This window comes from Melanerpes formicivorus, unplaced genomic scaffold (assembly GCF_026170545.1).
Source record: "Melanerpes formicivorus ecotype bairdi unplaced genomic scaffold, bMelFor1.0.p_v2 SCAF_35, whole genome shotgun sequence".
NCBI classification, from domain to species: domain Eukaryota; kingdom Metazoa; phylum Chordata; class Aves; order Piciformes; family Picidae; genus Melanerpes; species Melanerpes formicivorus.
This window is the reverse complement of record NW_027142387.1, coordinates 2,483,876-2,505,957: the sequence shown is the minus strand read 5'-3', so window position 1 is coordinate 2,505,957 and position 22,082 is coordinate 2,483,876. Positions and strand designations below refer to the sequence as shown.

Here is a 22,082-nt window from a genome sequence, read left to right as displayed (position 1 = left end):
TTCCAACCTTGGTGATACTGTGATACTGTTATGTTCAGTCTGGAGAAGAGAAGGCTCCAAGGACACCTAATTGTGGCCTTCCAGTATCTTAAGGGGGCCTACAAGAAAGCTGGTGAGGGACTTTTTAGGGTGTCAGGTTATGATAGGACTGGGGGGAATGGAGCAAAACTAGAGATGGGTACATTCAGATTGGATGTTATGAAGAAATTCTTCACCATGAGGGTGGTGAAGCACTGGAACAGGTTGCCCATGGACATGCTGGAAGCCTCATCCCTGGAGTTTTTAAGGTCAGGCTGGATGTGGCTGTGGGCAACCTGATCTAGTGTGAGGTGTCCCTGCCCATGGCAGAGGGGTTGGAACTAGATGATCCTTGAGGTCCCTCCAACCCTGATAATTCTATGATTCTTTGACAGGCTTGTAGAGATCATTTCTCTCTGACGATTCAGGCACTTTGGTTTTGCTTGGGAAGGTTAAAAGAAATTCAGTGTTAGAATGGAGATGCCAGTGAGAATGAGCTGTGTGGTTTTGCTTTGATGAATTAAAATGGAATTCTGTGATAATCTACCTGTTAATGATTTTCAGGCTTTTGATGTGCTCTACATGGGGACTGTCTTATTTTCCTTAAGGCTAAATCCATTAGCTTTCATCTAGAATAATGACACCTGAAGTCTTTGCTGCCACTAATTCTGCAGCTATTGCTACTGGTTCTATCAGGAGGAGAGCTATTGGATACTTGGAAACACAACAGTAATCTTCAGAACAGCAAGTCTGGTTATGGTCCCTCAGAAGGTAAAACAACAGTTCATCAGACTAAGTTGTCCTAGTTTGAGAGTTTGCTCTAAATCACTGCACATTTTCTATTACTTTTTTTTTTTTTCCACCTACATTCTTTCATTTTTCTTCCAAAATATCCAGCTCTAACTCTTAAATCAGCTGTCAGGTTTAGAATGAGGTCACCTTCTTTGAATCAGGTATCCACTTGTTTCTGGTTTAGGAACTTCTGCAGCTGTCATTATTGAAGTTGACACTGGTCCATATCCACAGGATACTTCTCTGCCAAACCTTCATCTTGGACATCTGGCTGTGGACACTTGTGTGGGAAGCACAGAATGTGGAACAGTTAGCAGCATGACTGACAGCTGCCATTGGTAGGGTTTGCACAAGTCCCATCCCTCTCTTCCTTCCCTTTCTTCTGCAGAGAGGTTTTTGGGTAGGAGAGTTGTCTGGGAAGATGTTCAAGTCCTCTTTTACTGTTGGCTGCTTCTGTTGTCTGCATTGGAACAAATGTGATCCTACATAATAATCATCCTAATAAAAATGCTTTTTCTTCCCTTTCTCCTGACATGCCTGTGACTGTCCCTCCTCATATGCAACCTTCATTTCAACTCAGATTTATGACATAACATCTTTCAAACTTTAAGTTTACATTCTGCTAACCAATCATCATCATGAAATCATCATAGAATAGTTCAAGGTGGAAGGGACCTTAAAGATCATCAAGTTCCAACTCCCCTCCTATGTGCTGGAACACCTCCACCTTGTGGCTCCTGAAGCTGTCTTTCTGCAAACCATGTTTTTGTAGGTGGCATTTTAAAAATGTTAATGTAATAATGATCAGTGAAAATCTTGATTCACTTCTCCTTGTTTTCTAAGTTTGTGGTTCTTGATGTCAACACAGACGAGTAGCATGGGGTTTTCAGAAACATCCAAGTAGGAGATGACCACTGTTGTACAAAGGGATTTCTGCTGTTGTCCAAATGGGTATCATTGAAAGGCCCAAACTCACAGTGTGGGTGCAATTAGTAGTGTATTGCTTGTGTGCTTCATTTTGCAAGTACTTGTGGCAGCTTAAGAAGGGCTGTTGGGAAGATGGGGCTCAGTTCATGTTCTGCAATTTAAGGTAAACCAGGAAAAATATGAAGGCAGTTAGCCTGTGCTGGCTTCAGTGCTTATGAAGGGTCTCCTGTAGAGGAACAGAGATTGTCTAGTTTAAACCTTGTAAAACACTTGTTTTTTAAGACCAATAAGATTTTGAGTGGGCTCTAAACCTATTGTGGGGTGAGGGAGGGAAAGGCTATCCTCCTGTTTCTTACATTTGAAAATCAAGGCTTTCTTTGTATGTGAAAAGAATATGAATCTTATTCTTTAGGACCTCCATTTTCATTTGGAAGCTGCAGTCCAGTGGAAACCATATGTCTCACTTGTTTCAGTTGATTTTACATTCTTTATGGCAGCTTAAGGTTGTTTTGTTTGCTCACTTGGCGTATTTTGACTTCTGCAGATTTTGAAAAGAAAAAGACAAATCAGGTAGCTGGAGAAATCTATTTTTTGTCTGAAATGTCTCATGCTTCAGTATGTAACTTGATGTGAAAATTGGTATGCCTCCCTGCATAATTTTCACTAGCAATCTTTCCCACACGGGAGCACAGCTTTGTCGATGCCTAATAAAATGCCCAAGCGTTGTAGCTGTGACAGGAAATGTATACTGGAAGGAAATTAAATATACCAGCATCCCTCTGTTGCTGAAAGCTGTCACTGTTTGTCTTAATTGATATAGCCATTTAAATGCATGTTTTTACTCCTCACTATCTATTATTTTTTTATACCATTATAAAGGAAGCTGTAAACCATCCTAATGCTCATCAGCACCCTGACAGGGGGGAAAAGTGCCTTTAGACATCTATGCACCTCTTCTCCCTATGTGATCCTTCTTCCCCTTCCCCAAGTGAGGCAATCAGCTTCATATAATCAAGGGACAAGGACCTTGTTTCTATGAAAGGTCATTTCATAGCCAACTTCAGGGGACAGTGGGCAGGCAGCACTTCAGGCTGTCATCAGGAGTGCAAGAACAGGACAAGCTGCTGCCAGCAGCCCATTTTAGTCCTTCCCAAAACAATGGCAGGTCTGTGTGGCTGAGCTTGCTGCTTCCCATTTGGTGCCAGCCCTAGTGTCACCACAAGGCCATTTGGATCATTAGGAGACCAGCCCTTTGACTTTGGCCACTCAACAAAGAGGGAGGCGAGAGCATGATGAAGGCCAGGTGCCAGGCTGCTCCTCCAGCCTTGCTGGCGCCATCCCTCAGCCATAGTCAAACCAGACCCCTCAATAGCTGGGATCATTTCTGTAACAAGGATCATCTGCTCTTTATAAGATATTCACTCTTGCTGGAGGTCTTTGCTGGCATGTCAACAGCAACGTGGCTGTGCTATGGTATATAGATGTCAATAGCTGGAAAGCTTTGCACTTACTTGACTACATATGACTGACATCTAATTTAACTGCAGTGCTATGTGTACTTGGTTTGGTTTTGTTTCTGTAAATTATTTATTATGAAAATATGTAAAACAAAACCTCTAGTGGAAGCAGTGCATTTTCATGCTTACTTGTCAGTTGACTGAGGCACAGTGATGCTGGTGCAGTGTTCAGAATCAGCTTATGGCAATTATCTGGCAAAAAATGCAGTAATTTTGCACCTTCCTTTCTGTCACAGTGTTCAGTGAAGGTGAATATAATCATGGTTCTTAACCTTTTAAATTGGCACTGTGGTTTACAATTGGGAATTTCTCTAAGAAAGTGAAAAGTGAGGTTGTAGGTTGATAGTGAAAGTAAATTGGCTGATTGTGCCAAGAAATGAAAACGGTGTGGCACTGGGCAATCCTCAGATTCAGATTCTGGCCCTAAATAAGGCCAGGCTCTTATGATTCTCCCATGATTAAATAAGCATTGTCATTTGGGTCTTCATACTCTCTTCTATGAGAGAGGGATTGTTCCACAGCCATCCAGAGCCAAAAACAATATTGTGACAGCATTAGGCAAGATGAAACCTCAAATAAACATAGCAATTTCAGAGAATCATAAAATGGCTTAGGCTGGAAGAGACCTCAGAGACCATCTACTCCACCCCCCCCACCATGGGCAGGGACACCTCTCAATTAGTCTTGGCTGCTCAAGGCCTCAGCCATCCTGGCTTTGAACACCCCCAGGGAGAAGGCATCCACTACCTCGCTGCTCAAGCCATTCCAGAGTCTCACCACTCTTGTACTGAAGAAATTCTTCCTAAGATCCAGTCTAAACCTACTCTCCCTCAACTTAAAACCATTCCCCCTTGCCATACTGCGAGAATTCCATCTACAGCCTTCCTGTAGGATCCCTTCAGGTATTGGAAGGCAGCTGTAAGAATCAAGCATGTTTATTGAAGAACACCATGAGGTACTTGTGAGTGGAAACTAGGAGTATTTTCCTTTTGAATCTGCAAGGGGGAAGTGTGGGATGGTTTTGGAAGCTGGGATTTTCTACTCCTTTTGTCTCATCCTATTCCCTTCTGCTGCCATTTTACTGATGTACTTACATCATCAGACTTCGGAGGGTTGAGGGGTGCAAGGAGGTGATTTTGATCTTTGCTAAAAACTGGAATAGTAGCTACTGCCATGCAGATTTCTTCAGCTCTTCTCAGTAGATATATTTGACTTACTAGTTGGCAGCCTGAAACATTAGTTCAATGTTGGCCAGCATAGTTTTAAGTTGACAAAAGGTGTAATGTTTTTATTTCCAATTGTATTGTTTTTCAAACTTTAACAATTGGAATAATGCTAAATTTGAGCTATCTAAAGGTTGTAATTGCAGTATTGTGATTTTATATTTCAGTATTTCTCTGATATTACATTTCAGCATTTCTCAAACTAATGGGGAATGATCAAAAAAAGAGAATATTAGAGTAAAACAGAAGACTGAATTTTATATTTATCAGGAAATCTGGTAAAAATTTACAGTAAAGTGAAGAGGCAAGGGACTTCTGACTTTTTAGCCATACACAAGTGTTCCATTTATGTGGCCTTTGTTTTTGTTCTTGTTGTTTTGTTTATTATTATTATTTTAAATATATCTCACTCTCATTATTCCTATGGCCTAAATTCTTGGCATAAATTCAGAATTTTAAATACTTTGCATCCAGGATGTCTGGCCAGTTCTCTAATCCTTGATTAGAGATAATGTAGTGTTTTAAAACAAAACAAACTACAGGCAATAACCCTTAGTGAGTCTGATTTAAAACCACAAATCAAGGATGCTGAAGATTCAAGGTTGAAATGCAATCTTAGTTCCCCATACTATGCCTACTGAATAGGACATAGGATCACATACTGTTTGAGATAGATGTTAATGAAAAAACTCCTCTAAAACAGGGTGAAGGGACACTGGCAGAATGGAGTGGAGTTTCTTTTACCTTTGTCCATTCTGTGGCTAAATGGCAGATTTCAAATACGCATGCTGCTTATTTTAAGTTGCCAAGTGCCAAACTCTGAAGTGCAGCCAATTTTGCACCCCTGTAATTGTTATTTCCTCATTGGTGTTTTTGCTGATTTTTGTCAGCATCAGTGCTAATTTGATCCCTTGCTCTTCTCTGATGGCTGTTAGAGAAACAAGTTATTCAGCTTGGCTTTTTGAAGAGCCTTCTTTATAGCAGGACAGTAAGTTATTAGGGCCTTTAAGTTAATGGCATTGCCTGCCCAGACTGAGATCTGCCTTCAGTGGGTCATCTGCCTGCAGCTGGAAATGCCAGGCTGATTGGCTTAGTATGAGCTACCAGAAAGGCAGCATTACAAAGCTCACCTTTGAAAACTGTACCACTGTGTCACTTAAAGTCAAAGAGTAGAGATGGAAAAGGGACTGAAATAATGACACAAATCCTGTTCTGATGATTTCCACAGAAAACAAAAATAGGACTTCATGTAGAAATAAATTGTAAATAGCACTCTTAAGACTTCATATTGAGTACTCAGATTTTCCAGACAGCTATATCTCATGATTTTTGGAAGGTGTGAAAACTCTCTGTCATTTCTGCTTCAGTAATGCCTGGAGGCCTGTATCAGGATCAGACTGTGGTCATGTGTGGTGTTTTTGAAAATAAATGTTTTCATTGCATTCTTTTACTTGAAAAGTGAAAACAAAAAAACAATGCTCACAATCCCAAAACTGGAAGAAATTGTGTGAACTATTGTGTGAGAAGGAAAAAGGGTGAGGAAATATAACTTAGATTGAGGCTTTTGAGAGATTATTATAAATGTTGAAAAAAATATTGTTTAGAAAAAAAATAGCTCTGCAGTGCCCTTTAAAATCAGTAAGAGTCTATTTTAATTCCCATATAAGTAGTAACTGGCTGCTCTCTGTATATATACTTAAATGTTGCTTGCTGTATAAGACCTTGTTTGCTTAATTTCAACCTAACTGAGTTTTTATGGCTGGGCTATAAACCTCTTGAAAATAGTGGCTTAAATGGAAATGCTGACACAATGTTAATTACACTGGCTCCAGTGTGATACTGTGATTAAAGTTTATTTATTTTGTGTGTGCATGTCTGTCTGTGTGTAATTTCATTGTTGAAAAACTAATGGAAAACTAATGTGGCAATGGAGAATGTGATTCTGTGCCTGATATTTTAATTTTCAATAGCAAGGGACAGTTTTAATATTAGTTTACAGGATCAGAGAATTTATATTTAATTGAGGTATAGTTTAGGCATTTAAAATTTGAGAAATTTGGGAAAGTGTCAAATTTGCCACTTTAAAGCTGTTCCTTGCTCTTCCAGGAGTCCATAAGTGGCTTTTTGAGTGGCAAGGGTAGACCTACATTGCATTCACATTAGAAAACAAAGAAAATAGTGCAATTTCCTTGCACCATATATCTTTTGAGATGATTGGGAGAAAAGTCTCATCTCTGAATATAAGGGGATGCAATCCGAAAATCAATATTAATTGCACTGTGGAATACAAACTAACAGCTACGGAAATCTTCCTGGTAAGTAGTATACCCAGCTGATACATTAGAGCACATTTAATGATTCTCATCTGCTGTGCTTCAGGACTGGTTGGCAAGGTAATTTTTTTTGCACTCACACATATGTAGAACTTGAAGGTTGATCAGAAAAATTGTCTAATGGATCACGGATTCCATGGAAGTGAGTGATCTCCCTGGCTGGTAGTCTGTGGTGTGCTTTCCTTGACATCAGTGCTAGCGCTCTGCCTCATCTCAGAGGCCAAAGTAATCATTTCCACTCTCACCATAAACACCTTTCCCACAAGCTCATGGCTTCCCGTCAAACTTTCCTTCTCTGCAAGAGAATTATTGCAGGTTTTCTTAATAATGATCTGTCTGGTAGACTGTGATAGCTGTGGAGCTGCACGACAGTACAGTTTGCAACATGGCAGTGAAGAGAGACAAGCAGTGCAGGTTGAAAAGATGAGAGGGAAAAAATGAAATCTTTGTGTGGAATGCCCTTCTTCGTTTTTCTCAGTGAGCACATTCAGCATACATTAATCCAGCCTATGAAATTTACATTTTTTTTATTTTTACTGTTTGCTTTCACTGGAAGAGAGTGCAAAGTAGGCAAATAGTTTCAAAGTGTGTGGTCTTTATGATTTATTTGTATTGCTCAGAACAACCACTGACCAAACTTCTTGGTCTTGTTCCCATTTGTTACAGTAATTAAATATTAAGTTGTTATGAAAGGATTGTACCCTTCCCTTGAAAGAAGAAAGAACTACTCCATGGTTCTGTGGCACGGCTGATGTTTTATTCAAACCAACGTGTAAAGGTTGAGAAAGGATGTGCCAAGTTTTTCCCATCTGGAAGGAATGTAACTGTTCTGAATCTGAAGCAAAACTGAGGATCTCCTACTCTTTAATACATTTGAGAACCAGAGTTTTATAGAGTTGGTAGAAGAAGGGAGCCTGTGTATTGGTCAGTCAAATCCTGAGTACATCACCTTCTCTATTGCAGGCTTTAGGCTATGGCAAGGCCATACTGGACACTTCGAAGTGTAATTGAAGACAAAGGATGCAATAAATTGAAATTAACATTCTAATTTTTCTGCGGTTCCAAGCCTGCAAGAGCAGAGCTTTTCTCTTTACTACACCCAAGTGTGTAAATGGAGACCCATGGGTGGTCATATAGTGTTTGATTAGGTAATGAGAGAGGGTGATGCTGTGAGCGAGGCAGGAGACTGCTGTGAATGGGAAGGTGGAGGGGAGAGCAAGGAGTGGCATGTGAAAATGACTCTTTTGAAAAGATAGTGCTGATATGTTTGAAACCTGTTGTGTTTTATTTTGGTTTGGTTTGGTTTTAAATGGCTTGGCTTTTCTGGTTTTACTTTTACAGACTTCTCTAGTAAGTGCTGCACTTTCCCGAGCTGGATTCTTTCAGCCTACACATAAAGCTATTTGCTCATATGCCTTGGGAAGGAGCTCAAAGAAGTGTTCTGCCCTGATGAGAACACTCCTTGTTTTGCTGACAAACATGTAACTTACAGAAATACTCAATATAGCCTTTATTAAGGATGGCTTCTTCAGAAAAATTGAACAAGCTGTTTCATGATGCCAGGTGTAGCAATCAGCCTGTTGCTTTGTAAAACAATGAGAAGGCAGTTGATGTCATGCTCCAGAACTCATCAATGCTATTGACTATCCACAGGCCCTTGGCTGTTCCCCTCACCATCCATCATTGTGTGCTTTTAGACATGCTGCTGTTCAGATTTATGAATCACAAGGCAGTGCTGTCTTGCAAGATACTTCAAACCTGAGGATATGAGGATATCTAACATCACCTATTGCCAGTGAAGAGGGGTTTATCAGTATCTTTACAGATGCTATAATTCACCTAGGAACACCAGATAAGAAAAGTCGTAGATAAATAACAAAGACCTTTTGCCATTCCTTCCAAAGGAGGCCCAAAAGCTTTGAAATATTTTGACCATCGACTGCTATTATTACTAAAGGGGCCAATATGGTAACTGATAATGAAAATCATCTGCACCTTGTTCAGATAATTGAAGCTATTAACCTCTCATAATGATGGAATCATTTTTAAAAAAAACCAATGCTTTGTTATCCCCATGTAGTGTTTGCCTCTAAAGTCTGCATTCTGAGAAGTTTCTGAAGAAGTGCCTGGATGGCATATCCATTGATACTTGACCTTGACACTCCTTGTGGCACTGGAAAGCTGCCCACTAATTGTGATGGCTGGATTTGATTGTCAATAGCTTTTGAGACTAGACCATGAAGTGCCCTCCTTGTGCCTTTCCTCAACACAGTTGGTTTTGATTTAGCTTTCTGAGGTGGAATGGAAACTGGCTGACCTATCATGCTCAAAGTCCAGATAAGGCAAATCACCAGGGGCGTCACCAGGGGTACACTGGGCCAGTACTGTTTAAAATAGTCATTAGTGACCTGGGTGATGGACAGAGGACAACCTCAGCAAGTCTGCAGAATATACAGAACTGGGAGTAGTGACTGATACACGAGGTTTTTGTGCCACACAGGGAGACCTCGATAGGCTGAACAGATGGACCAACAGGGACCTAAGGAATTAATTGAAGAGAAACACAAATTCTTGCACATGTGGGGAATAACCTCATGCATTGCTATGGACTGGGGTCTGACTGACTGGAAAGCAGCTTTGTAGAAAAAGGCTTGGAGGTCCTGGTAGACAAAAAATGGAACATGAGTCAGTAGTGTGCCTTTGTAATAAAGAGAGCATCCTGCTCTGTACTAGGAAGAGCATTGCCAGCAGCTTGAGGGAGGTGATTCTTCCCCTTTGCTCAGCACCAGTGAGGATGAATAACCATTAGATTGAGTTTTGGGTCTGCAACTGGGTCTACTTCTGGGGTTTGTAGAACAAGGATGTGATCATACTGGAGCAGGTACAGTGAAGCACCATGAAAGTGATTAAGGGCTTGGAGCATCTCGTATGGAGAGGTTGGGACAGCTGGGACCATTTATCTTGGAGAAGTGGAGAGGAGACTGGAGGAGATGTTATGAATGTGTATTAATACCTGATGGAGGGTGTAAAGCATCACCATATGCAGCAGCAGATGTGCTGGTTGTTTTGATTTTCATGTTTTGGATTCAAATACTGAAAACTGACCTGGACTTTTGATCATTTGATTGGAATTGGCATATCTTTTAATTAGTCCGTTACATTTTAAAGTTTTGTTGTGGAATCAACATGCAAATTGAAACATATGTAAAGATATTTCTGTATAATTGATGATTGCCATAGCATATATACGCTTAGAATTCATAAAGCAGACAATAAATACAAGAGATTGATGGTCTTTTATTAACACTGTGAAAGCTGGCAAATTTTGAAAGGCTATTGACTTTAAACAGTGCAAAGACTGGTTTGTTTGGCCTCATATTGCCTCAGCAAGTCTTTGACTTCTCTGATGATAAGCTAAGGTTAAGTTTGGCCTGTGTCTTTACTGTTTAGTCTATATAGCATTTTTGGGGAATACTGGTAAGCCACCTAGAACATGTTTCTGAAGGTGAATAGAGTTTATATTCCATGTGTTTAGGGAGGTTAAAATGTTTCAGTCACAAAGTATCTCAGGTATATGCAGTGATAAAACTCAGAAGTGTGCTGACTCTTAATGACATTCTGTAATATCCATTAGTCAGTGTGAGGTGTTGATGTATGCACACTGGACCTTGAGATCCGGTGTTGAACATCCATATGTTGGTGACATGTACTATGTATCATTTAGTGTGATCATTTATAGATTGTCTTCCCAAGCTTTTTACACCATGCTGGAAAGCTATGCTTCTAGATGCTACACAATCTGTCTCTGCCTTTTCTATGAGTAAGATGTGGACTGATTTTGATTGGTTGGTTTGTTTGTTTTCTTGTTTGTTGTCTTCCCCAAGTGGTGTCTTGTTGCTCAGGATACCACATGGAAATAGCCGGTTAAATCATGCTTGTGCCTTCAAGAATCTTACCAGAAAGACTCATTCTTCTGAAAAAGAAAGGGAAAAAGACTTTTGCCATGTGTGTGTAGTGCCTTTTATTGCACTAATGTGAAATAATTCAATGTGATGGACAGCAGTTTATCAAAACAAAATCTCATTAAAATCTGTCTGCACTTTGCCCTTACTCTCCTTTGCATAATAAGATTGTGCAGCTTTCTGTGAGCAGACAGTAACCTGTGGTAACCTGTAGTGTGTGTACATTTATGGATGATGAATAAAACCATTGTTATCACCCTTAAATGTTGGCATCAATATTGTGGTAATAACATTTGGAAGTTTCTGCTTTATCAGCAGCAATGACTGGCAAATAATCAGCTGTTTTGTAATGGGAAGCTTAAAATAGCAGCCGAAGACATTTGAGTTAAGCTTCATGGAAAAAGACACTGCTGCATTTATGATGATACCATTTTTGTCAGGGAGGGATGACATGATTGTTGTTTTAGCTTTTTAGACGTACAGTGCAATTAAGAATAATCAGTTTTCCCACACATTCCTCAAAGCAACTGAAGCACACATGCTAACAACCAGACCCTTAAATTTGGAGTGACTTCCGCTGCTGCCTGGGCAGCCCACGGGTACAGATGCACGTTTCACAGTGGTGTGCAGCTATTGTGGGACCCCACTCTTCCTACAGAGAGGCGAGGTGCAAAAGAAGTGCCTGATAAATAGTAGACTCTTCAAGATTTGCCCATACTACCAATTTAAACCTATTTTGGAGTGTGGAGGAAGGGGATCTGTGTACAAGTACATCTGAGATGCATAGCAGGCTTTGCAATCTGTAACAGGCATCCAGATTAGAAGTTTAAAAGAAAGTGTAAAATAATTTCTAATTTGTGATTACTGGAAGTAGTAGGTGGTCCCACCAATAAAAACTCTGATGTGTTACATATGCACACACAGATACATGTAGTGTTTAACCTATAGTTTGTGTGAAATACATGTGGCTGGTTTTAGAATTCAGAGCACAAGCAAAGAGAGGTCAGGATTTGGGCAGGGTAACTGAAGGTAGTAAGTTTTTAGTGACAGTTTAGTTTGTAACTGCTGCTACTATAAGCCATTTGAGGGGGGAGCATCTTAGACCAGGCTCTGTCATGGTTATTTTAGAGAGAAATATGTGTGAACAGATATATCTAAAAAGTGTTTATGCCTTCATGTACAACCTTTTTGCCATGCTCCTTGCTTTCCTCTGCATGAATATGCAGTACCTTTATACTATGCATGCTTCTGAACTTTCACTGTATAGGTCCAAGTAGGTGGGACTTTTTTTGCATGCCTAGGACTAAATGTTTGCTGAATTTCATCTTTTCTTGTTAAGAATCTTAGACTGAGCTATTAATTAAATGTGTGAAAAATAAATTGCTAAACATTAGCACTGTCCAATATTATTTACTAGGAAATGAAAGAGAGTGAGAGCAAACAAGTGATATCCTAACTGTGATGCAGAGTTACTTGCATTCCAGTGGACATCATTTTCCACATAAAATTTTAAAGCTTTTTAGTGTACCAGATGGTAGAAGAGTCTTAGCGTGGATGTAGTTGAACTATTTGAAAGATTGCAAGTTGCAATGTATATTCCTGTTTGTGAAGAAGAATAACCCATAGTGGCACGAGAAGACTTTTTATTCTTAAAGTGTTTCTACACTAGGACTTATATTTATGTGTTATTTTGCCAAAATGTATGGTTAGAATTCACACCTTTAGATTAGGATATAGTGACTCATTGGGAAAAAAAAAAAGGGAGAGGAGAATGAGTTTTGCTCTCTGCAAGAAAGTATCATAAGGCCTCATCATCATCAGTGCACCAGCCTGTACTGGCCTTTTGAACTGAAATAAAATTAATAGTGAAAGAATTTTCCCCAGATGTTTGCAGAAAGTGTGGCAGTAACACATATGACTGAAACTGCAGTTACCCTTGTAGCAGGGAGAGGAATAGAGGAAAGGGGAATCTGTTTGCATTAACCAGTTTTAGAAGATGCCCTGACACAAGGCTAAAAAATAAAGAACGATGGTGATTATATTTTTCCAGTTAAAATTTAAGTTAGACTGAAATGGAAGTTGTGTCCTACTCAGTTAATTGTTCTGTTCACCATGAAAGGTGCCAGTAAGGGCAGTGTAATGAAGTCAGAAAGGAAGAATAAAATCCTTAAAGCTCAAAAGAAGTCTTATTTTCTCCAGGAGCTCGATCGTGAAACTTAATCTTCAGCTGAAGAGCTTGAAAGATGCAGTCTACCCCTTTCATCTCCATGAGAGTCCCTAACTTGTCATTGCTATTTGGCAATTTTTAATTTTTTTTTTTTTGCTTATTTGATTTGATCATGTTCTGTGACACCTCAGTGCAGCTGTCTGCTTTCAGTCAGGCTAACAGTGAAGCTGAATAGATAGCTCCCAGCAAGGATGTGTTATCCTGGTAAATCCTTCTCAGTCCTTGTGAGCCTGGGACTCACTTGAAAAGTTTCAGGATGCCTCAAGACACATTTTCAGCAAATGAGCTATTGACCAAGATAACTTCTCAGCTCTAGAAGAACTCCAGAAAATTCAAAAGGGCCACATCCCTCCTTGCGGGAAGACTTTGAGCCACTTTTATGGAATCAGAGATTGAGTCTGAATGGAAATATTTAAGGAAGTAATTTGAATGTTATTTATAAAGCTTTCACTTAAAAGATGTGGTAGTATAGTTACAGCTTATCACCTCTCTTTGTTTTTCCAGGCTTTCAAGACCAAGGATGGCTACCTCGTGGTGGGAGCTGGAAATGATCAGCAGTTTGTCACTGTGTGCAAGGTAATATGTTAGGTGACAGTACAGAAATGTGTAATAGTTTCCACTCTGACTAGGAAGATAATTACTGATTGCTTCTTAATTCCCTCTTTTTTTTTTTTGGTGAAAATAAGTGGTAAGTATAAATTCTAACCCTGGGTTTTGGCTGGTACTTTAGGAAGTTGAACTGGGTTCCCTGCTTTGCTTCTGTTTTCGGAACACCTCAATTCCCAGGCTTGTGGGTGCTGAACCCCTTTTGATGCCTGTACAGCTGCACAGCTAATTAGCTAAAAAACCCCAAAACATCCTTCTACTTGGGAATAGTGAATGTCAGGAGTGATGAATGTCACTGGTGCCTTTTCCATGAAGAAATGTGATGCTATTTCTCCTTAAAATACGTGGTAGGCATAGCTTTTAACAAAGCAAAGCTGAGGGTTGGATGGTTCTTGTATGTCTTCAAACAGTTGCTGTGTGTACAGCCCTTTTGAACACTGGTCTGTGCTCACACAAAAACTCGCAGACTTCTTAGAAAAGAAATATTACAAGTCTGTGGGCTGACTTTGGAGTGGTGCAGAGGTATGATGTTGAAGATCAAATTTTCAAACAGGACTGCTGTGTTCAAAATCTGGTATCTGTTACTTTGAACTGCAGGAATGCAATGCTGGCAATTCTGTTTTCAGAGGAGGGTATCTTGGAAATTGTAAAATACTTCTCATGTTTTCACATATTCTTTTCCTGTTGGTTTAGGACCTGGAATTGCTTTTCCCAGGACAGTGAATACATTGTAAAAGAAAAGTGGTTGTAGGGGAAAAGAAAGTTTCTAAATAAAGTGTAGCAACATTCCAAACAAAAGACTCCAGTAATGTGTCAGCTGAGACAAGAGAAGTTTTGCATATAGCATTAGTCAGCATCTTCAGAAAAAATGAGTTCTACTATTTTTTCCTGCCATTGTGTTTCTTTGGAATCTTGGATATTTAACCTAAATTAATCATGCTCAGTAAATGAAGCATTATTTTCTTCTGTCAGACATTTTACATTCCCATGGATGCTCACAGCTAATAACTGGTATATGTAGTAAGAAGACCATGCTAGTGTGATTCTTAGTACAGTCTGGGGTACATGTCCTTACTGTCTGGTGTGGTCTGGTTTCATTTACTTGAATTGTCTCACTCAATAAGTCAAAAATTAACCTCTTCAAAGTTTTCTCAGTGGGTTTTCTTTATATATGTGGTCCAACCACTGCAGTGTGGTCATTATCTTAATGCGAATGAAGACTAATGACTAAATGAGCATCTACCTGCACCAACTCAATTTTATCCAAGAGTCATGGTCTCAAAAAGGAAATCTTTCCAGAAAGTCCCAGGACATAGCTCTATCACTTGAAGAATTACTTACCAAATGATGGTCATCCTGCCGTCCTCAGATAACACAGAGCTGAAGATATGGGTCGGTAGGTTCTGACATGGGGTGAGCTAGAATGTCATAAAAACCTTACAGTCCATGCATTTGACTCACTGTAGGGTGCAGCTTGACTTGTTGCTACATAGTCCCTCTGTAGTTAGTAAAGAGTGAATGGTAGCCCAGAAGGTGAGGCAACTTGTCTAAGATTTGTGTCTAAGATTTGTGTTACCTCCGAATCTGTAGGGCTAAAATTAAGCGAAATGAATATTTGCCCTACTTTACAGGCTGATGGTTTTGGGTTTTCTTTTCATTTCATCCTTATAAAAGTGTTCAGGTATTTCTGGAATTGAAACTAGGAGGTACAGAATATGGAAAAATGATGATTGCTTATATTCCAAAGGGATTAAAAAAATCAGGAAAACCCATTTCAAGTTTTGATGAATGGTTAGAATTTTTCTGTAAACCAGTTAGCATTTTATTAATTTTTTTTTTTACCCTTATCAAGTTGTTGTATGTTTGGATAAGTGACAGAATGAGAGGAAATGGCCCCAGGTTTAGACTGGATATGAGAAGAAAGTTCTTGACTGAAAGGAACAGGCTCCCCAGGGAGGTGGTTGAATCCCCATCCCGGGAGGTGTTTAAAAGAGGCAGAGATGTGGCACTGCGTGACATGGTGTAGCACCAGACTTGGTAAAGTAATGGTTGGATTTGATGATCTTAAAGGTCTTTTACAACCAAAATGATTCTGTGATTCTGTGAATTTGGGCTGTTAACGTTGCCCAGAAATGGAGGGATGTGTGCTATGAAACCTGTCAGAGAGAAGCTCTGTGCTGTTGAAGGTGGTCTGGAACTTAAATCACTGTGAAGGTGGAGAGCCAACAGAGGAAGAGGACCTTGTTACAGGAAGGCCTTCAACACTCTAGTGAACCTTTTGTAAATACAAAGACCACTAATTCAAACATTGGAATTGCTATTAGAGAGCCCTTCGGAGATGAGTTGGTGCTAAAAATACAGGCTGTAGGGAAGCTATTGCCCTGAAAACATGTACTCTAGAGATGTAACAGCTGGCTTAAGCTGTAAACAATTGCAAACATTCTGCTTCAACCATATCTTTTCAAGCAAGCAGAAAGAAAAAAGTGGAATAATTCATTGTGATATTTTCAGAATCAGTGACAACTAACTGTAGCTTGTTTGGGGATGGGGATGATTGCAGAAAAACTTTGTGACGTTGCTGGCTGGATTGCATTTCAGAGTAAGCACATCCTGTTGTGTGTCTGCTTTGGTCTAAGTAGGAACACTGAGCAAGAGTCATCAGGAGGCTGAACTTTTTGTGTACAGCAAAGGAGAGTACAAACAGGTTCGCTAATGTTGGGGGACAGCATGTAGAGAGTGTAAAGTCTGAATGTGCATCTTAGAGCTTGAAGGAGACCTAGAAGTAGAGAACGACAGTTTCATTCCAAGTGGTTGCAGTGAAATAAAGAAAATAATGTTGGCAGCCTGATGCAGAAAGATGAATGGCACATTAATGAATAACTTCTCAAATGTGCATTTGTTAGTCACAAGAAAATTGAGGAGAACATATATAGACACACAGCTTTACAACAGATGGACATTAAGTTAAAGCTGAAGTCAGGAACGTTAATTAAAACAGTAGAGTGAGCAACTCCATATGATCATTTTTCATATAACTCATCAAATGGAACCATCATTTACTGATTAATTTCTTGGGGTTTTAGCTCTCCTAAATAAAATCTAGAAGATATCTCTCTCCTTTCTTAGAGGTTATGCCACCAATTTTCTTCATTATTTCTTTTGGAAGAAATCATAAAGAAAAATGGTGACATATTGACAGGAAAACACCTCTTAATTTTCTTTCTTTTTTGACAGAAATTATTGCAGTGTGTGGTGGTTTGGCCCTCGCTAGGGGCCAAATGCCCACCAAATCCACTCTATATTCCGCCTTAGATGGACAAGGGAAAATATAATAAAAGCCAGTTATATGATAGAAGCAATTTAATAATAATGATGAGCAAAAGCAATAGACTGTGCGGAAGCGAAAAGCCAGAGGGAGATGTTAGTCTCTACTTCCCATCAGCAGGACGATGGTTGGTCTTGGGAAGCAGGGCTTTCTACGTTTGGTGGTTCCTTTGGAGGACAGATGCCTAGGACAAATCTGCCCCGCTTCCTTCTTTCACTTCATTCTTACATCTAAGCTGACGTCGTATGGCATGGAATACCCCTTTGGCCAGCTTAGGTCAGCTGGCCCAAGTATGTCCTCTCCCAAGATCTTGCCCATTTTTCAGCATACTCTTGGGATGGGGAAATGTTGGAAGAACACAGCCTGGATGCTTGTTCAGATGTAGCTAAAATGCTGGTGCGTTGTCAAGTACTGCTGCAAAACGCATCACTAGAGGGATGCTTTGAGGAGAATTAACTCCAGCTCAGCCAATCCCAATACAAAGTGGAAATAAATTTTCTTAGACATATCTTTTCATGGTCTAGCATAGGAAGTATAGCCACATTCTTTATTCTATGACATATAACTTAGTGCTGGGCAATCCCACAGATCTCTCCAACCTCACAGTGAAATCCTAACAACTTTTTTCCTGTGCTGCAATAAGAATTTCTCCTAGCTAATGGTGAAACCTATCAACTAAGATCTGGATCTTGGGTTAATTTCTGTGCTTGTTATGTAACACTAACCAGGAGGCATTATCTTTTCTTAGCTTCCTAACCTATATGAAAAGATTAATCAGAAATAGGGATTTTGGAAAGCTATCTTAAATTGGTAATGCATTTCCTTAACTTTATAAATATTTTCTGCCAAGCACATTTCTTACTCACCTTTATTTTTACTTAGATCTTGAACTTGCCTGAAGTCAGTAAAGATTCCAGATACAAAACTAATACACTCAGAGTCCAGAACAGAAAAGAACTTATTGATACATTGTCAACCCGGTAAGTTGATTAAAAGGGAAGAAATGGCATAGAACCTGCTAATGCAAATAGTCATGTATAAGAAACTCTCATCATATAAAAAAGATTACTCATTTGGGGTATTTTTATTAAAAAGTACCGAGAACACTTACTGATGTTAAATGTACTGTCTTTCGCACACCAATAAAAATGTGGAATAGGAAGATTTATGTTTTCAGAAACCATTCTAGTTTATTTTTTACCATTAACATGAATTTTAGTGAAACAACCAGTGCTTTCTGCTATCCTGGATGAATGTAACCTCTGGAAATAAAATGCTCAGACCACCATTTGCTTTTGTAGTGGCTGAGGTTTAAAGTTTGAGTTTAAAAGGTTGAGGTTTAAAGTTTAAAGTTGAGCCAGCAGTGTGCCCAGGTGGCCAAGAAGGCCAATGGCATCCTGGCCTGCATTAGGAATAGTGTGGCCAGCAGGAGCAGGGAAGTCATTGTGCCCCTGTACTCTGCTTTGGTTAGGCCACACCTTGAGTCCTGTGTTCAGTTCTGGGCCCCTCAGTTTAAGAAGGACATCGAAACACTTGAACGTGTCCAGAGAAGGGCAACAAGGCTGGGGAGAGGCCTTGAGCACAAGCCCTCTGAGGAGAGGCTGAGGGAGCTGGGGTTGTTTAGCCTGGAGAATAGAGGCTCAGGGGTGACCTCATTGCCTTCTACAACTACCTGAGGGGTGGTTTTAGCCAGGAAGGAGTTGGTCTCTTCTCCCAGGCAACCAGCACCAGAACAAGGGGACACAGTTTCAAGATGCGCGAGGGGAAGTTTAGGCTGGAGGTGAGGAGAAAGTTCTTCACCGAGAGAGTCATTCATCATTGGAATGGGCTGCCCAGGGAGGTGGTGGACTCACCATCCCTGGAGGTGTTCAAGAGGGGATTGGACGTGGCACTTGGTGCCATGGTCTAGTCATGAAGTCTGTGGTTACAGGTTGGACTCAATGATCCTTGAGGTCTCTTCCAACCTTGGGGATACTGTGAAGTGCAGGTGAGCAAGTTTTTCACTTGCTGTATCTAAGGAAGTTCCACTTACTGCTACTCCCTCACCACTGGTCCTCTGTTTGGGACTCTGCTCCAAATTCTCTCTGGGTTAATCCTTTTCAAATCAAAAGGTTTGAGGTTAGTATTCTATGTGCCTTCAGCAGCACTTCATGCTTGTGGGGATGAGCAGAAGAGGTAGTGTATATCTGCTTTTGTCAGTGATTCAAGAAAAGCCATGCTGTCATTTGACACTTGGCCTGTGTGAATTTTTCTCAAAAAATGTGTAACAACTGCCATTGCATTTATTTACTTATTTTTAAGGAGTATTAAGTAAGATGCCTCCCCTTTTCATTCCATCTGAGGAAGGAGTTTCAGTAGTGCACCTCTCCCCTTCCTCTCAGTCCTACACATTTTTTTGGTTGTTGAGACCCTGAATCACCCAAATCATTAGACTACAAAGAAAGTAATTTTGCCTCTTCTTGTCATGCCTACATGTTTGTCTTTGTCTTACCTGGCCATTTGCTGATATCCTGTCCCGAGTGAAATACTGAAGTACCAGGCGACTTTGCAGTTTTCAAATAATTATGGTGCAAGTGTTCATGATGAACTTTGGGAACTTGTCTTTTACTTGCCTACCTATAAAAAAATGTTTTGTGGTAGCAGAGATGAACCCACTCCATCTGCTTGTTTTAAGCCCTTGAAAGGGAATAGTTAATATTGGACCTACTTTTGAGCTCTTGTATTCTTGACTGTTTCAAAGTTGGTCCATGTTGACATATTACTTGGAGTTCATTTCCCTTAATATGGGATTTATCTGATGTACTCTGGTACCTTATGAGACTGCTGTTTTGTCATACAAACATCAATTACTTAATAGCTTGTTGCTTGTGGTTAATTTTGAATGCAGGGTTTTTTTATGGACAATATCTGAATAAGAAGATCAAGTTTAAGGAACAGTTCTTTGAATGAATCACCAGAATTCTAATTTGTTTTTACGTCTGTAACTATTAGTTCATCAGATTACCTCATTCCTCTTTCAATTACTGCTTTATGTCCTTTTTTTTTTTTTGTCAGAGTTTATGTTCTGTTTTATTAGCATCATTTAGGCTGAATTTCTGTGTAATTTATAAGCAAGTTTGTGACTCTAAACACAGTTTTGGAATAGACCCTTCCAATAGTGTTATGTCATATTATTGTGAATTCATCTGGCATTCAGTTTTAAAACATAACAAACACCTTCGGCGTTCTAATGGAGGTCAAATATGTTTCCATACACATTCCATGGTAACTTTGCTTTTAGCTTTTATTCACTAATGCACAGTTGTTTGTAAAATTATATGTGGTTCATTTTGGGAGTTACTTACGGAATTAAATGAATAGTTTCTCAGTGCTGAAAAATGTCAACCCTTGAGAAATGAAGGGAAATGACAAAATAGTAATGGCAGAATTTCACTGAAAAATACCTTAATCAAATCACTGATTGCTTGATAGTATCACAGCTTTCAGCACATGGAAAATATAAACCTAAGGTGCATTAGTTGGAAAGAAACACCTGCAGACCCCCCCATTTGTTCCCTTTATGAACGCTGCTGTCCAACTCAGAATGAATTTGTGGAGACATGAGCTGGAGCAGCTTAGGAGAGTTGTGATTTTCTTGCCGTGGGTTCTGCTACAGTCACTCTTGTTGAGAAGAGCCTCTCATTTGTGTGATGGAAGGCAAAAAGCAACATGAAAGTCCTTTAAGGATTTAGTCAGGCTATTCATTTGTGTCTCATTTTGGCGCTGTGCCAGGCAAGTTGCATACAACTTGAGGCAAAGCAGCTTTTTTCCAGTGATGTTGCAATGGAAAAAGTCAGCAAACTTGTTTGGTGTGCCAGCCTGAGCAGTAAAAAGCAGGTAAAACATTGCCTCTATGTATAGGAATCTAGTGATTCCTAAATGTTTCTTCTCTTCTGTACATGCATGGAAATATAAGTGGGAATTACGGTCCTGTAGTGGAAACCTTTGACAGTGTTTCTGCTGATAAAGCCCGTGAAAAGATTCAGGGTCTTGGTCTACATCTCAGCATCTTAACGGTAATTACAGTGACTAGAAGGATGCAAGAGGAAATGTATAGTTGTGTTTTCTTTCCTTTCCCTCAACTGTTTTTTGCTGCTACTTTCACTTTATACATCCTTCCTGTACTACCACATCACTAGTGTTTAAAGCATCATTTGTTTTCCCTTCAAAATGGACTAACTGTAAATCATGACTAACTTCTGAGCTCCTAGTAAGTGCAGCCGGAAGGATTCTTAATCTCTACCTCTTTAGGAAAGGGATTTCCCAGGTTTTACTTAGGAATAGGAGGAGATGTACATACCTACTCAAAGGGTCAGGAACTGCCTGAAGTCTTGAACATTTAATTCACAACATGGGTGGAGGTGTTTTAAAAAACATCTGAACTCTGCATAGTAAGGAGGCATTTGATGCCTTTCATTTGTTAGGGTAAATGTTAGGCAATTGAGATTGGCTACAGATTTATTCTAGATGTGTGCACAAAGGAAACATTGGTACAACCGATCAATGTTAAGGAATGCATTTTTGTTGTTGGTTTTTCTTCCCCTAAAGTCTGTACTTTGGGAATTCTTGACTCACATGACCTCTAATTTAGATAATAATTCTACTCACCACATGCAGTAACCATGGCAAATTTCAAGGCAGATAGATAAGCATGAGAATTATGAAGCACTTAGCAGAAATTGACCTTTAGGTCTAAGACTTTTCAGAAAGGTGTGAAATGACCTATTCATTACTGTCAGATGTCCTGAGCTGACTGAGAATACAAGATAGAGATGAATATGACTTGAGACATAAATGTAGTTTGAAACAGCTCCAGGAGGTGTGAATTACTTCATCCATTTCAGGGAAAATTTTCCTCATTCTCTCTCTTCCCTGACAGAAATGAAGAGTGAAGCACATCTGTCCTTAGCTCTTCACCTCAGCTTGCTGCCTGCTTAAAACCTCTGAACTCCCTCCATAGGGTGCATATGAATGAAGAAGGGAGAACAGGTAGAGGAGGGTAAATTCACATATCTGCAGAGACTGCCAAATCTCAATGAAAGGTACTGGGAGGTAGACTCCTCTGGAGTGGTATGCAGCTCTCACACTGGGGCAAGAGGAGGGAATTACAGAA

At 39.8% G+C, this 22,082-nt stretch overlaps 1 protein-coding gene across 4 annotated transcripts in view; it reads left to right on the top strand.

The window, feature by feature from the left end:
- Positions 1-22,082, top strand: part of SUGCT (succinyl-CoA:glutarate-CoA transferase) — a 339,487-nt gene that overhangs the window by 114,341 nt on the left and 203,064 nt on the right. For all 4 annotated transcript variants that reach the window (XM_068156838.1, XM_068156840.1, XM_068156841.1 and 1 more), the window contains exons 10-11: positions 13,504-13,575; positions 17,813-17,910. In XM_068156838.1, the coding sequence (XP_068012939.1) occupies positions 13,504-13,575; positions 17,813-17,910 (170 nt within the window). The remainder of the gene's footprint in view (positions 1-13,503; positions 13,576-17,812; positions 17,911-22,082) is intronic.